The sequence below is a fragment of the Sinocyclocheilus anshuiensis genome, unplaced genomic scaffold (assembly GCF_001515605.1).
Source record: "Sinocyclocheilus anshuiensis isolate Anshui unplaced genomic scaffold, SAMN03320099.WGS_v1.1 scaffold305, whole genome shotgun sequence".
NCBI lineage: Eukaryota > Metazoa > Chordata > Actinopteri > Cypriniformes > Cyprinidae > Sinocyclocheilus > Sinocyclocheilus anshuiensis.
This window is the reverse complement of record NW_015540850.1, coordinates 196,726-213,617: the sequence shown is the minus strand read 5'-3', so window position 1 is coordinate 213,617 and position 16,892 is coordinate 196,726. Positions and strand designations below refer to the sequence as shown.

General features: G+C 37.0%; 1 protein-coding gene across 2 annotated transcripts in view; it reads left to right on the top strand.

Moving 5' to 3' along the window:
- The window catches only part of LOC107687713 (follistatin-related protein 3-like), a 12,911-nt gene extending 712 nt beyond the window's left edge, over positions 1-12,199 (top strand). Inside the window, exons 2-6 of one of the 2 annotated variants that reach the window (XR_001634157.1) lie at positions 833-1,018; positions 4,109-4,324; positions 5,410-5,637; positions 5,717-5,803; positions 11,701-12,199. Coding sequence is in view for 1 of the 2 variants with exons in the window: in XM_016485161.1 (XP_016340647.1) it covers positions 833-1,018; positions 4,109-4,324; positions 5,410-5,637; positions 5,717-5,751 (665 nt within the window). In the remaining variant the exon portion in view is untranslated. Of the gene's footprint in view, positions 1-832; positions 1,019-4,108; positions 4,325-5,409; positions 5,638-5,716; positions 5,967-11,700 lie in introns of those variants that run through there. The other variant, XM_016485161.1, reaches the window with a different exon arrangement.
- Positions 12,200-16,892: the final 4,693 nt, after the last annotated feature.

The following is a 16,892-nucleotide window of genomic DNA, read 5'->3' as shown; positions in this document are numbered from 1 at the left end:
GTGTTTACTAAAATGTTGTTATATATATATATATATATATATATATATATATATATAATACTTTTATGTAAAAAGCATTCATATTCTTAAGTCTACCAGACGTTTTCTTCGACCCTCCTTGTGGGTACAATAAAGTTAAGTTTGCAAATGAACCGAAAGTCAGTGCACTTTATATTTATTGCATTGGCATTTGTTGCATGTTCTGTTAAATGTGTGATATTACGTTAGTTAACCATGTATTCAGAAACTGATAGTCAACCTTTGAGCAATAAAACCGAAATAAGGCATCTTTACACAGTCAAGTTGGTTGCTCTGTGCCTGCTCACAATTCCGTGTAAAGACTTAATGCAGCATACAAGCCAGTCTAAATTAAGCCCGCTCTGACCAACCTCACCCCTTAGTATCAAAGTATACAGTTGTATTTGTGTAAATGCATTTATGGCAACTTTGAGCAGAATTAAACAGTCTATGTAAAGACAGCTAAAATGCCACTTCAAAAGTATATAAAAAGGTTATTTATAAAGGTTAATTCTAAAGGTTTTTCTTGTTAACAAAGATTTGAAATATTTTCACAAAGTGTCAATTCCCGTAATCCTGTAAAAAAAATTCCCCTTTTTCCTCGTAAGATATGAGATTTCTCATATGACATACTTTATTGGGTATTATGACATATCTGAGATAATCTTTGTTTTAGTCATCAAATACTTTCCAGTTTCATGTGCGCAACTGTGAAGGAATGGAGAAAATACATCACAAGTTGATGTCAGGGTTGTATTGTTGGCAATATCTCTGAGATGGATTATGTGTTTTCATTCTGTATTTGTTTGTCTAGCTGGCATGTGCTGGCTGCAGCAGGGTCCGGAGCACCGCTGTGACATGGTGCTCATGAGAGGCGTGAGCAGGGAAGAGTGCTGTGCTGCCGGCCGTCTGGACACTGCCTGGTCCAATACCAGTCTGCCTATCAATGAAGTCAGCCTGCTGGGATTCCTGGGAATAGTTTCCTGTAAGCCGTGCAAAGGTACCGGCTCGTATTTACCCTCCGTTCTAAGATCTCAGCAGGTAGACTGGGTTGTCCCGTTCCAACTTGTTGATATCAGTGAGAGACTCTGTGCTGAAGTCTTCTTGAACTGGTTACTACACTCACAGAAAACAGATACAAAAGAACCCTTTGGTACAGATGTGTATACCACCCCAGTGACAATATTTGTACCTTTTTTTCCCTGAGTGTTTACCATTTTAAGCCTTCTACACACATTAGAGAACATTCCTCATTTGCAAATTAGGGCTGAACCCATTTCGGTTGAGGAGATAAAATCTAGTACTGTAGGCCAAATGCTGGTTTGGAGAGTTTTCTTTGCAAATGCAATTCTTCAGCAAGTTTAAAAAGCGTGGATCTACACCAGATGTTTTGTTTACCATTCCTCGGCTGTTGTGGAAATCATTTACTACTGATCGCCTTGGCCAGGTACATAGGTTCATATAAGGGCTCCAAACCTCTACTATTATCAGATGTTTTAAACCCAGAGTGTTATTACTGGAGTAAACAAGTTAGCTGACGTGATAATTAGAAAGAATTTCCTCAGCCCAATAAGCTCATAATTGTGCTCAAAATTGTAGTTTTGTGGCTTTTAGTGCATATCTATTAGCTTTGAGGTAATCTGTATGATTGTGCACTCTTAAAATTCACTTTTAGCAGGTAATTTTAGCAGATACATACATTTAAAATTTATAGTCATCCTCCTCCAGGGAAACCAAGAAATTGATGAGTCATCCTGCTCTCACTCATTTCATCCAATCAAATGCTCTCCAGAATAAGAATGTTCCTACCACTAAAGTTGTAGTGACATTAGCAACATTTTGGTGTCCAAATATGGTCCATTGTCTATTGTCAACAGTGTTGTGAAGTCACTTTTAAACCATGCAGCTTTTTGTTGGTCACCATGACAAATCTGCAGGACCAGCTTGACCAACGTTACGCAATCTTTGTGGGGAAATAATTTGCCCTTACACAAAATTCCTGATCACGTAGATTCTGATTGAAATGACTGTCTTGCTAGCTTTCTTTCTGCCAGCTAAAAACTGTCAAACAAAGGTAAATGTAACCACACCTTAATACAACTTGCTTCTTATTAGCAATAGCAAGTTGCAAATCAAAATTCCAGATTGTGTGGATTTTGCCCTAATGCTACATTTTCCAGATTGCGTGAATTCCTACTGAAATGACTGGATTTTGTCTGTAAAAAATTAAGAACAATGGCAAATGTGACTGCACTTTAATATGACCTACATGATTATCAATAGCACATTAAAATGTGAAATTCCTGATTGCGTGGATTTCACCCTAAAAACAAAAGTACTGAATTTCTATTGAAGTAACTGGATTTCACTTGCAGAATTTTGCTGAACAATAGTAAATGTGACTGCACATTAATATGACCTACATCTGATTAGCAGTAGCAAGTTGCAAATCACAATTCCAAATTTTGCACTCATACGAAATTCCAGATTGTTAGGATTTCGACCTCATACGAAATTCCTGATTGTGTGGATTTCTATTGATATAACTGGATTGCAGAAACTTGCTAAACAATGGTAAATGTGACTGCACATTAATACAACCTACTTATGATTAGCAATAGCAAGTTGTAAATTGAAATGTCAGATTGTGTGGATTTTGCTCTAATGCTACATTTTTCAGATTGCGTGAATTCCTATTGAAATGACTGGATTTTGTCTGTAAAAAAACTTCTGAACAATGGTAAATGTGACTGTACCTTAATATGACCTACATCTGATTAGCGGTAGCACATTGCAATGTGAAATTCCTGATTGCGTGGATTTTGCCCTCATACGAAATTCACAATTGTGTGGATTTCTATTGAAATAACTGGATTTTACTTTTACAGAAATTCACTGAACAATGGTAAAATGTGACTGCACCTTAATATGACCTACTTCTAATTAATAACAGGAAGTTGCAAATCAAAATTCCAGATTGTGTGGATTTCGCCCTTGCGCGAAATTCCTAATTACACAGATCCCTATTGAAATGACTGGATTCCATCCCGCACTTTTAATACAGCCCATATCTGAATAGCAATAGCAAGTTGCAAATTGAAATTCTAGGTAAACATTTTTAATTTTTCTCTCAATTTTCTCTTAAATTCAGCTATATTTCTCATTATGCATAAAATGAAAAAAATAGTTTGACATAATAGCAACTATATTTCCCCCCTTCTCTCTCCTCCCTCTCTCAGCAATCACTCTTTCCCAATGCTTATTGGAAAGCAGACTTGTTTTGCCTTTCCCTCTCGGAGATGACTGAATTCCAGCACACCGCAAAGAAAAATGTGTGCCACATGCTAGAGAGGTCTGGTCCTCATAAGCCTCAAACACAATCAGCATCATTAGACACTTGGGGTGAGGGGGGTGAAGAACCACTGGAAGTGAAAGTCTGTTATATTGTTTGATCCATGGCGTTTGCTTTCCATTATCATAAAACTATATGGACTAGCGGACCCTACTGTGTGAGCTCCCCAGTGTGTTCTCAATGTCAAAATGCTTCAAGGCATTCCTGAAAGCTCAACTCACGCTTAGCATCTGTCCGGCGCATTTGCTTACATTTGTTTTTCGGGGGCAGACAAGGCAGTTTGTAAATCATGTGTGACTGCCGGCGGATCTTGAGGAAACATAACAGGGTTATGCTGGGATTTCCAGTGGAGGTATCTGATTCGGCCTTGGGTGATTTGGTTGGCTTCACAGGGAAGGGGAGCAACAGGATATTAAAGAACTTGCAGGAATGGGAACCAGAAGCTGGGATAACGGGGCCTGAATCGTAGAAACCGTTTCTGATGTTTTGTTTGCTCTGGCTTGAATGGAGTAGAATAGACAATTATTGGACAATGTCAGTGGATGACTCATTGACTCAGAATGACTTAACTTGGAATTGAGTTCAAGAGAGTTGATGTTAGCATGTTGCTAAGCTATTGGAGTGATATGCATAAAAATACAAATATGAGGTGACAGAACTATTTTATCAACGCTTTCCAGTATTAAATGAATATATTGGTTTCCTTATCAACCTTTGTCCACCAACTTTCTCTTGCAGAGAACTGCGAGGGGGTCAACTGCGGCCCTGGAAAAGTGTGCAGGATGAAGTCTGGACGTCCCCAGTGCGTATGCTCTCCAGACTGTTCCAACATCTCCACTAAACATGCCGTGTGTGGGAGCGATGGGAACTCATACAAGGACGAGTGCGCACTCCTGATGGCTCGCTGCAGAGGTCACCCTGACCTGGAGATTATGTACCAGGGTGAATGCAAAAGTACGTTGCTGATTTTCAGGTTCCACATGCTGAGTCCATTATTTTGGTCAAATGTTTTGCAGACTGACTGAAAAGCTTCAGATTATTACCAGGACTGAATTATAAATTCACATTTACCATATCTATTCTGATAAGCTTCTAATAATATTTACCAGTCCCTTGTGAAAAAGTGCACTTGATTGTATTGAATATAAGTGACTGCAAACATTAAATTAAGGGCCCTATCATACACCCGGTGCAATGTGGCGTAAGGCACGGCGCAAGTGTTTTTGCTAGTTTTAGCCCGACGTAGTTCTCATTTTCCCGTCCTGCACCACGTTGTTTAAATAGCAAATGCATTTGCGCGCCCATGGGTGTGCTGGTCTAAAAAAGAGGTGTGTTCAGGCGCATTGTTGGTGCGTTGCTATTTTGAGGAACTGAAAATAGACTGCGCCATAGACCAACTCAAACCTGGTCTAAAGTCTGGCGCAATATTTTATATAGGCGTTAGTAATATGCGCCTATAGGTGGGTGCACAACGTGCGTACACTTTGCTTATTACACACAGCAGCACACAAACATTTTTAAAAATGAAAAATTACATTCCGCCATGTAAATAGCGAACCGCCATGGCGCGAGCGCAACTGGCTTTTAAAGGGGATGGGAGATGAGACTCTGATTGGTTTATTGCACGTTACGCCCAAAAAACACCCATTACTCATTAAGAGAATAGGGACAACCCGTTTAGATCATGCGCCCGGGCGTGCCGACCGTTTTCCCGTCGTTAAACTAGCAAAAGTGGATTCGGAGTGCACCTGTGCCGCGCGCTGTAGACCATGCGCTTAGATCGTTAAAATAGGACCCTAAGTTTGCGCTCAAGTCTATTCTTTCTTATTCGTAAAGTACATTACTTCTATACTAAGTACTCTTTTTTTTTTTTTTACAAGGTATGTGGGAATTAAGCATTAAAATTGGCTTTCTGATTTTTTTTTTTTGGCTAAATAGTGTAGAAAGTAGTTTGGACCCTGGTGGTCACTTGCACGTTGCATCTTCTTCTAAATAAGATTGTTCCATCATTTTCTTGATTCTTGACACTATTCTTTCAGAGTCCTGCTCAAATGTCGTATGTCCTGGGACGCATACCTGCGTGACGGACCAGACCAACAGTGCCCACTGCGTCATGTGCCGCACTGCACCCTGCCCGATGCCCATGGTCACTGAGAAAACCATCTGCGGCAATGATAACATCACTTACCCCAGTGCCTGCCACCTGCGTAGGGCTACCTGTTTTTTGGGTCGATCCATAGGGGTCCGCCATTATGGACACTGCAGAAGTAAGTTTTTACACACCTGCAAGATTCTGATATATCCACATTGGACTTGTTGAACTCATTGTAACGTTGTGTCTTACAGGTAATGAAGGAAGTGAGGAGAATTCACTCTTCTGAAGATGTCGAGAGCAGATCCACTCCCTGTACATATTATGATGGCACATAAGACGTGAGAGAACCTGTTTGAAACCATATAGTCTCACAACACGGTTCTCAGTTCCAAAGAACCCCTACTAGTATTTTATACGCATGCAATTCATACTTAAAGAAAATGTGTGGTTTTAACAGGAGAACTGAACTGATGAATTGACAATGTGCATATTGTAAATATACTACAAAAACATTTTACTGTGTTAATATGAGTCTTATAACTGTTGATGCTTAAGATTTTGGCCAAATTCATGTCATTCAATTTGAGAAATTGTTAAAACAATTAGGCCTAAACAGTTGATTGTTTAACTACACAGATATAATAAATTCAAAAGATGAAAATAATTTTATTTCAAGGTAAAGTTTTGCAAATGCTAATAATATCATAAGAATGTTAGAAATAAACATATTTATTCCTAATTTGTCAAAATGAAGTGCATTTTTTAAATGTGTCAAGTCTCTCAGTATGAGTCCCCTGGTGGCCATTGCAACACCATGGTATTGTGCAAAACACTCAAAAAAAAAAAAAGAGTTCTTAATTCAAAGAATTTACTCTCAATAGTCTGTCCTCTTTTGGAAGACCAAACAAAGTAGTTTCACTTTCACAACGAAACACACGGTGGGCTAGAGTGAGCGGAGGCCGGCTTGAGTGAGCGGCGGCGGGCGAGCTGAGTGAGCAGATGCGGGCGGGCTTGAGAACGGCGCGGTTAGTCTTTGCAACTTTACAGATCTTCTTTATGCACTAAGAGCTTGTAACACTCCAAAGAGAAAGGAAAAATGTAAATCGCATCATATGACCCCTTTAAAGTTCTAGATTTTTCCCAATTATAGGCCAATAACATTGTTGGGGGACTTGGAAGGATTAGTCTGCTGTCTGTGAGTCTGCCCCTTAACTAACAGTGGCAGTAGTGAGAAATATAGGGGTTATTGACTCATTTTGCTGTCTGAAAAAGCTGTCTTGTTTTTCCCCCTTTGAGAGGCTCTCCCGAATCCCGACTGCACTCCGCATCTGGTTTAACTTTGAGAGATGTTTATATTCTGATCCAGGGCTCTTTTATTGCATTGGAACTGGAATTAATTGTTTGCTCTAGCAGGCCATAACAATTCTATAAAAATGTTTGTAATGCATTGTTTCGACGTCTCCCTTTTCTCCGTGTTTAAAAAATAGCTGTTTCTGTTTGTCTAGAATGTTCCACAGTAATCCTGAAAGCAATTTATGAGCCTGATTTAATTTTCTTGTTATGACAGAAGGAGGTCATCAGGTGTTCAGTGTCTGAAAATATGTTTGCCTTCTGTCCAAATAAGAAACAAAGTTCTGTTTGTTTGGGTGTTCAAGTAAATCCACACTGTATACCACATAGAAGTAAGGCGATCTTCTTGTTATGTCTAACTTAGAATGTTTGCCACATCCTGGAATGAATTCATAGCTGATGTGACATTTTTATTCAAAATTCCATCTCTAGAGAATCACCACTTGTGCGTCACTTGTGTTGTCATACTCATTATGAGTGGCGCCCCTAATTTGTTCATGGTGTGTGTCGTTACAGGCCGGTTTACCAATTCAAAACGTGCAGGAAGTGCAACCCAGACAGTATCAAAGCATTAGTAATTACGTGTAGTGTGACACACGCAGAGCAGTAAAGTTAAATGCTGTATGTTGTCAGGATCTGCTATTAAATACATTAAGCATTGCAGCCTCCATTTGCTGGATGAATACAGAAAGGGAACCTGATGAAAGACAGCTAAAAGCAGCTTTTGACTGCTTACACCATGTAAGCAACAGACAGATGAGATAAGACTTTAGCAGAAAGCAATTTGTCTGTCCACACCAGACGCTACAAGATGAGACAAAATCAATAAAAACTACATATGTAAACAAATTATTAAAAATTAAGCCATTTTAGCATTATTCAAAATACCTACCCAATAAGATTTTTATCATGGATAACACTTATTTGTGCTCACAGAGTTAAGTTTCACAATGTTCATTTCTTGTAGGCTAGTTATTTTCAAGGCCTGAGGTAAATTAAGTGTCGCTTGGATTAAAGTCATGCAAGAATGACATTCGAACTCATTTTAGTATTGTACAAAACACATAGGCCTACGTACCTGAGATGAAAATTGTCAGCCGCTTAGTTGCTGAAATAAAAACTATTCCGAAAACATAATCATCTGTCACTCGTCACGGACAAGAAATCACCCTAAGGCTGGCCACACACTAGACGATTTTAAGGCCGATTTTAAGCCCGATTTGCATCCCCGAACAATCGGGGGGTGTGGCCCGATTCGCGGCTTGTCGCAAACAATTTTTTGTCCAAAAAATCCTCTATTGTGTGGTGTCATTACGATTATTTAACTGCTTCCAATCGAGACGGATCGTCCCCGAACTCAAATCGTAAATATCAAACATGTTTTGATATTTACTACTCTTGATCAGACTGCCTCTGACGTGATACTCGCGATAGCCAATGAGAGCGAGCAAGCATCACTTACCAGATGTTGAGTGCTTCTATAGCTGAAACTTGGCAGCCACAAACATGACATGAAAGCAGAGAACATCACCCATATTCTTTTTTATACTTTGTTTTTCACTGTGAAACAGAACACGCGCCGGGAGAGCCAGTTGACAACGCTGATTGTCCTCTATTTGTTTTTCTTCTCTAGTCTCGTTTGATCTCGCGAGTGTCCGTGAGATCACGTGTCACTGTGAAATCGTTCCTACAATCGACAAGTGTGTGGTCTCGTGGTCTGGTCGAATCATCTAGTGTGTGCGTTCAGAGGATTATAAGGCTAAAAATCGGTTGAACTGTCTTCATGTCTGTGGTCTCCCATGGCTTTAAAATCGTTTAAGATTTGAAAATCGTCTAGTGTGCGGCCAACCTAAGCGCGGGCCAAATCTCTTTGAACACTGCAGCGGTCGTGATATGACGTCACGCTCTGCCGCGTCTTTTTTTTTTTAAACGTACATTCAACATAAAACGAATAGTAAATCCAAAACGCAAGTAATCCAACTATATATAGCAGTCTGCAGCTTTAAGCCTGTGTTAATTCAGAGGTCATGATTAATCTTCTTTTGATACGAATTCACAGGTCAAAGTTTGCCAAACTTGAACTTTGGAAGGCAGCGAAATGCGAAACTTCTTCACATGAGTTTGTGTTTTATTTGTTCTCCAGAATTTGTATGTGTATTGAATGGCCTCTAAACATGGAAAAGATACCTTTGCATTTTGTACTCTTAAGCAGTGTTGGAAAACTTTCAAAAACACATTTGCTTAAGCATCAAACCCGAATGACTTTGGAACACAAACAGAGACATTTAGTGGAATATTCAAGCTGCTTTTTCCTATATAATAAAAGTAAATGGTGACCAAGCTGTTGATCGTCTGTGGTCCCCATTCACGTTAGATATATGGAAATGAGCAGCTTGGACATTCCGCAAAGCATCTCCTGTTTTGTTTCACACATGAAAGAAAGTCATATAGGTTTGAAACGATATGGAGAATGAGTAGGCCTAAATGATAACAGAATTGTCGTTTTTGGCTACACTATTCCTGTAAACTGACCAAAACCACATGCGCTTAAGGTTAACGGGTGCAAGCAATTGCATTTTGCTTCATGTAAAATAGATTAAGACAACAGTATGCATCGGAAGTTATGTAACCACTAAATGTCCCGGTCGAGTGCAATGTACAGCAAACCGAGCAGAGATTTTATCTGTTGACTGCCTGATCTCACTATGTCTCTTTGTGTGGTCTAAAACGAAAGATAGGATTTGACTTAAAGAAATGATTCTATTATGTCTCAAATTAAAACAAGACTTGCATCAATGCCTTTTCATACTGAGATTTATTTTCCAATGATAATTAGCCAATTAGCTAAATGATAATTAAATATATTGTATTTCCATTTCCACCAAATTTACCTAGAAATGGTCTTATGTTGGATGTTGGAAATGAACTTACACTATTTTATTTTCTTGTAGTCTTGATAAATGATTTAATGTCTCCTAAAATCCAATTTCTTCTCATCTGCCCATATGGGGTCCATTTTCTCCGAAATTCAGCCACAGAGTTGGCTTATGATACATGATCTTTCTGCAGGACAGGCCCTCGAGTTGACATCTTCGCATGTTATGCATGAGAACCACAAACACATCCAGATCCATTTCCTCTTATCTGCACCATCAAAGTCATTACTGGCCTGTAATGTAAAGCAACTGTAATATTTTTAATGCGCTGAGGCCTGACCAAGTCCAACTGACTAATCTGGACTGGTTACCTTCCAACTAACAGATAACAATCTAACTTCACCATGGCTTTGTGCCACCAACGAAGGATGTTTCCAGCAGCAACAAGGTACAAACTATAAATAAATCAGCTCTGTGGAACAGAAAAGCAGATGTTTAGCACAATGTCAAAGTTGCTCTTTTACATTCACTGAAAGTGGATGGTGACCAGGGGCTGTCAAGCTCCAAAAGAGCCAGAAAATTACCAGACTTCTGAAGGCATTAGATAGGAACAGATTGAGTTAGGTCGTAATTTACTGCAAATATTGGTATAAGCTTTGGTCACCCTTCACTTTCGTTGTACAGAGAAGAGCAGTCTGATCATTCTGCTATAACTCCTTTTGCATTCCTTGGATGAAAGTACATTGGTTTTCGAAACACATGACGATGAGTAAATGATGACATTTTAGTTTTTGAAAATAGGCCTTGTTATCAGGAACACGGTGTGTTTCTTCACCTCATGTGAAGCAATACTCCCAGCTGGTGTGGATAGCTCACATCAACAGTATATTACTGTTCTGTCTGATGCATGACGCCTGCAGATGGGTGTTGATGACGGAGTCCAGTTGTTCAAACCTAAACTAGCGCATGACTCAAGAACTGAGGAAGTTTCAGACTAATGTTTTGGCCTGGGGAATAGTATTTTTTATAGACATGCTCAAAATCAGGGGGTCCATGAAACATTTACTCAATGCTAGAGCTCTTTGGAGCAAGATACAAGGATACAATGTTCAGATTACACGTATAATGTGGTAATAGTGTTTGTTAAAATTAAGTGTGTTCACAAACAGTGTGGAATGGCAACTATTTCTTATAATGCTCATCTTGTCTAATTATCTCACTAAGTAGCAATAAATGTACACTACCAATCAAAACGGGGGACAATATTTTTTATTTCTTCTATTCAGCAAGGGTGCATTAAATATATTGAAAGTGGCAGTAAAGGCATTTAAAATGTTACAAAAGATTATATTTATTGGAGAAAAGTAAGGAAGTCAGTGTTATTTATGTGTTAACACCATATATCCGTACATCAGCTGCCTTTATCAAGGTATTTATTGTGGGTTTTGCTTCCGTTTTCATGTAAACGTCAAAACTGAATAATGTAAACATGCACATTCCCGTACCTATGAATTTCCTCATGATTACTGGGTAAAAATGTCAAATTTTTTTTTTTCACAAAGAGCTATTTCTTGTCAATTAAATATTTTAGAACATAACATTTGATGTTTTTAATATTTTATATTATTTGTATGCGTTTTATTATTATATTAACTGTTAATTCCCATGATTTTCCAGACCTGGAAATGATCATTTTAAAACATTTTACTAGTTTTCTAAGACAGTGGGAACCTTGAAATGAGCACTCTGTATGCCAGACAAAGTATATCAGCATTGTCAGCCATGAGCTTTTTGACAACTCTACTATGAACAAAGCGCATAGAATATTAACCAGCAAAAACGATGACCAAACATCACTGAAATATCTTCTTGAACATTCCTAAGTACAGCTTTCCCAAAAACGGGCCTCTCTGCGAAAGCCATGTGGAGTCACAGTTGAAATTCTTATGGACATGGGAGACTACTTACTCATTGAGATAAAGTGTTGTGCATGTACTGTTTGTATTCAGAGGGATTACTCACCCAAAACAGCTACGCTTCCAGGCCATGTTCACACTGACGTGAAGACCAAACTGAGCCACCCACCAAGCAATGAAATCACCAGCTACAGTCTGATGGCAGCAGTTTTTTTACGAGGATGCTGGGACAGTCAAATAATGTACAGTACATTCTACTGTTGTAATGGTTTTCACATTGTCGGGTTGTGTTTTTGTCATTTTGTGTGTGTTTGAGTTTTATGGTCGCTTGACCTTGTTGTATACTTCAATGGTCATAAGGAGAATTTCAGTGACTAGGTGTTTTATCTGATTCCCATTAAATCGTATTGTGTTATGCAAAAAAGAAGCAGATAATTTGGTAGATGCAGATATTTGTGTACATCATCATTGTACAAGTTTGTTCCATGCATTCCTATCAGCAGATATTTAACCTTCCTGTAAATAGAGACCTTTTGCAGTATCTGAATATATACTGTAAAATTCAGTTTATTCAATTGCATATTTTTGTATTGTTTACTTACATTTGTTTTTATTAAAACACAAAATTAATGTTGTGTTAATATGATTCTAATGGTTCTTGCTGATTCATGTTTAAGATTTTGAAGCCCAATTCATGTCATTCAGTTTGACAAATTGATCAAACAATTAAACAATCAATTGTTTAAATACACAGATAAAACTATGTATATATAATGCTACTGATAGTTTAGAAATAATGATACATTTAAAAAATAGTTATTTCTAATATTTAACAATGAAGTGATAATTGCATTTTTTATACCTATGAATTTCCCTATACTGCATTAAAATGTCTAGAAACATATTTCTTTTGAGAATTTGAGAATATTTCTAGTATGTTTCTAAGAAATATGATGTGGTAAATATTTAATATTAGTTTGTTTTTATTATAATTATAATAATTATTTACTTGGGACATGGAAATTATAATTTTAAAACATTTCCCTAGTTTTGTATATTTTGTTTAAGACCGTGGATATTTCAACCTTACTGCAAATAGAGACTTTCTGCAGTATCTAAATACATACTGTAAAACTGAATTTATTCTATTGCATATTTTTGTATTTTTCACTTACATTTGTTTTTATTAAAAACATTTTACTGTGTTAATATGAGTCTTATAACTGTTGATGCTTAAGATTTTGGCCAAATTCATGTCATTCAATTTGAGAAATTGTTAAAACAATTAGGCCTAAACAGTTGATTGTTTAACTACACAGATATAATACATTCAAAAGATGAAAATAATTTTAAATAAATGCTTTTCATTTTAACTTTCTATTCATCAACCCCCACCCCCCCCCCAAAAAAAAAGTATTCTACAAAATTATTAAGCCACATAACTGTTTTTGACATTGATAATAATTAGAAATGTTTCGTAAGCAGCAAATCAGCATATTAGAGTTATTTTTCTGAAGGACCCAGTGACAGTGAAGACTGGAGTAATGACTGCTGAGAAACTTCTGGCTTGTCAGAAATCACATTTTCACAAATCACAAACCAATTTTATCCTTTGCAATCACAAAAATTGTACTTGGTTGAAAATAAAATATTGGGATCATTTATCAAGTGTTTGTCACGGTCTGCCTATTGTGTAGGAGCGCAGAGCGAGGAGACGCAGAGACGTGGGAGAAGCTTAGAAGAGTCTTTAATAAGCAAAACCAGGGAAACACACACATAGGACATCAGGCTGACGTATAAGACTGGATGCAGGACTCAGGAAAACACAGGGCTTAAATAAAGGACCTATATGAGGGAATTGACAAGAAACACCTGAAATCAATGCACACAATCAAACACCGGAGAAACTGGGTCATGGGGAGCACATGGGGAGCAAAACACAAGACATGGAACACAGGGGCAGTCCAAGAGCGTGACAGTGTCAGGCCTTTTTAAATTAATTAATTATTAATTAATTAATCATAAATAAATAAATAAGAATAACTAGGCTAAATAAAATAGTTTAAATGTTATAAAATACAATAAAACATTTATAAAGCTATAATATATATTACACAAAAGTCGACAAAAATACATTTATACTATATATGTTTATAAATATATATTAAATAAAATGAAATGTGAAGGAAAAACCAGTCAACCAACTAACTACAAACAAACAAATAAGTAAAAAATACACACAAGGAGAGTAACAACAACTAATGCGAACAGGAATTTCTGTAGTTCTGAATAGCTGTCGGTACTCTCCAGACACAAATACGTCAACTGGGACAGACATGGGGGTGTCGCACGAGGATCAGTGGACACAATAGCTGAGTTAATGAGCGCAAACATAGCAGCGTCTGTGCTGTCAGATTCCTCCAGTCATGGCTCCCACACACATCAGATAAAGCTCACCCATGGGCCCGAAGAACTGAGGACTTCATGAACTGAACAACCTTGTTAACAGAAATATGACTTCAGCATACTGAGTATTTGGAAGTAAATAATGGGGGTGTTTTCTCATTATCAGTCGCTTTATAAAGCATCCTGATTTGGCCCAACCAACAATATTGTGCAGCCAACTATTTTTATGCACGCTGGTAATGTGCCAACTAAATAGCATTTTTATGTCATAAAATCAACTGTTTATTGTTCATAAAACAGAAAAAAAATGTGTGCATTTTTTTAGGCGTACTTAATGGCCTGCTGAATTTGCTCACTGGAAAAAGAAAACAAACCATGCTTTTCATAAATAATTGATTCCCAATTGTAAAACTGAACAGCCCATGTTTTGCTCCTAGTGTTACTCTAGGTCATAATTGTGGTGAACGCACACCCTAAAAATGATATCTTAAATCGCAGTCAGGCGAGTGGACAGAGAGCCATGATTGGCTGAGGGACAATTATGTGGAAACTCCTACTTTCTCCCTGAGATTCTGATCTGTTTCTGTCAACTGGAGGCATTTCAACAGGTAGCGCACAAACCCGGCAGCCACAGGGTTTGGATTGAAATCTTAAAGATATGTCTCTACAGACCATTAAATCATAATTTCTACAGCCCAAATGGGATTGTGATTAAAAGAACTTGGATAATCAATCCAAGAATACATTTATTGCCTTTCTTTCCCGAAAGCCCCAAGGATTTCTTTTAAATATGATAAAACACTTAAGTAGAGCTTAAAATGCAGATGAAGATCTTGTCCCTTGAAATCCATCACGATGCTAAACTAATCATTTTTTCATCATTTGTCATTTACTGACTGACTTAGAAAAATAAGTAACTAGTGAGAGTGGAATTTGACCGGTATAGGCTTTATAATGAGACCCAGTAAAACGGCATTATGTTGCTCATATTTAATATATCTTGTCATCCACATAAACTTCTAATCTCATAGAATTTTTTTTATTATTTGATTTCAAAGAATTAATGTATTATTTGGTGAGCATTGCACCCCCACAAAAGACCAACACTGCTCAAGGCCATATAGTCTTGAAAAACATTTGAGCAATTGCGCCACCTGCTGGTCAGAATATGTAATCAACATTTACTCTGAATTCATAGTCCACAGCATAAAGCTCAACCCAAAGAAACCACCAGAAAACAACGTCAGAATCCAGAGACATTATTACATTAAACCTACATAAATGTACTGTTTTATAAGTAGAAATAAGTGGTAAAGCATTTGCATTTGTACTTTCTGTACTCAATTTCTGTACCTAAATGTATATTTTCTAGTCTGCTTTAATGTGCAGAAACCATGGAGGTCCATTTTTGACATGTTCAAAATAGAAAATTAAAAGTCTGGAATCAGAGTGTTTATGGACAGCCATAGGCCTACATGAATAAAACATTGATGTTTAAGCCATTGGAGGCAGTAAAACAGTTATCTAACAGTACACAAATCTGACTGTAATTGCTGTGATTTATGTTGTAGAACAAAATTTAGAAGGCTCTTCAATGTAAATGTTAACTACAGACTTAATTTTACGCAAAAGAAAATGAAAACTGCTCATCTAAAAACCATGCTAATGCTAAAATAGAAAAGAAAGTCTAAGCCTAAAAGAAAGTTTCTACAAATTTCTGTATTTTTTTTTTGTATCAAACTGGGGAAATGCAGTTAGAAGCAAATATAGTCTACATATGTCTTTGGTACTGAAATATTAAATAGCTGAATCACATTTTATACCTTTTCTTTTTTTTAAATAATATAATAAATATATAATTCTAAACAAGATTTATACACTTATTTTGAATTTATTGAAACAACAAAATTAACTATTGTTTTTTTATTGTAAATGATTAATTTGGTAAGATGGTTATTTAGTTTAGTTGACTGTGTTCTTGTTTATACGGCAACATCACCCTGCACAATTTTGAGGATCTACAAGATGCTTAACCACATCTTTGCAATTTTGTATTATTACAGAATAAGACAAAGTTGTTTTTCTAATGAGTTCCCACTATAAATATCTCCATAGATGGAACATGTATATTTTTCCAAGGAAGGAACATTCCCTATATAATCAACGGAACACGCAAACAATGAGCCCAGTTTGAATCTCTTTGATCAGGATGGATTCAAACTCACTGGGGAGAGCACTGCTTGCTGCGGTGGATTTACAAACTTTAGAAACAATAGTCATTGTCATATGTTAATTATTAAGGAATATTTTACCTAGAAATTACAAATCTCATTTAGCCTACTCATTTACTTACCCTATAATGCCACTCTAGACCTGTATAACTTTATTTGTCTGTGGAAAACAAAGGGAGAAGTTAAGCAGAATCAAAATTTAGTTCTATTTTAATACAGTTAAAGTAAATGGGGTGGATGCTGTCTGTAAAGCTTCAAAAAGGACAAAAAATAAATAAAAATCCAGACGTAAAGTTTCAGGTGTGCTGAAGAGATATACTGAGGATCAGACTAAAATGTAAATTGTTATGATAATCTTCTTCTTATGAAACTAATCATACAATTTGGAGCTAGCCACGTCATTCAGTAGGCTACTTATGATGACACAGAACCAAAAATCCCGCAACTTTGTTTCATTCTACAGTACAACACGGAGAAGTTTACTAAGTACACGTATAGCTTTAGAGGAACATTGAACAATATACTCATACTTTGCAATAAAACACGAGTGCTTAGTTAATATGACATAGCCTGTTACTTATTTTCTGAAAACCTAAACATGTCGAAATCAAGGCGGTGACGTTGACGTTGACGACCGGACGTGATGAC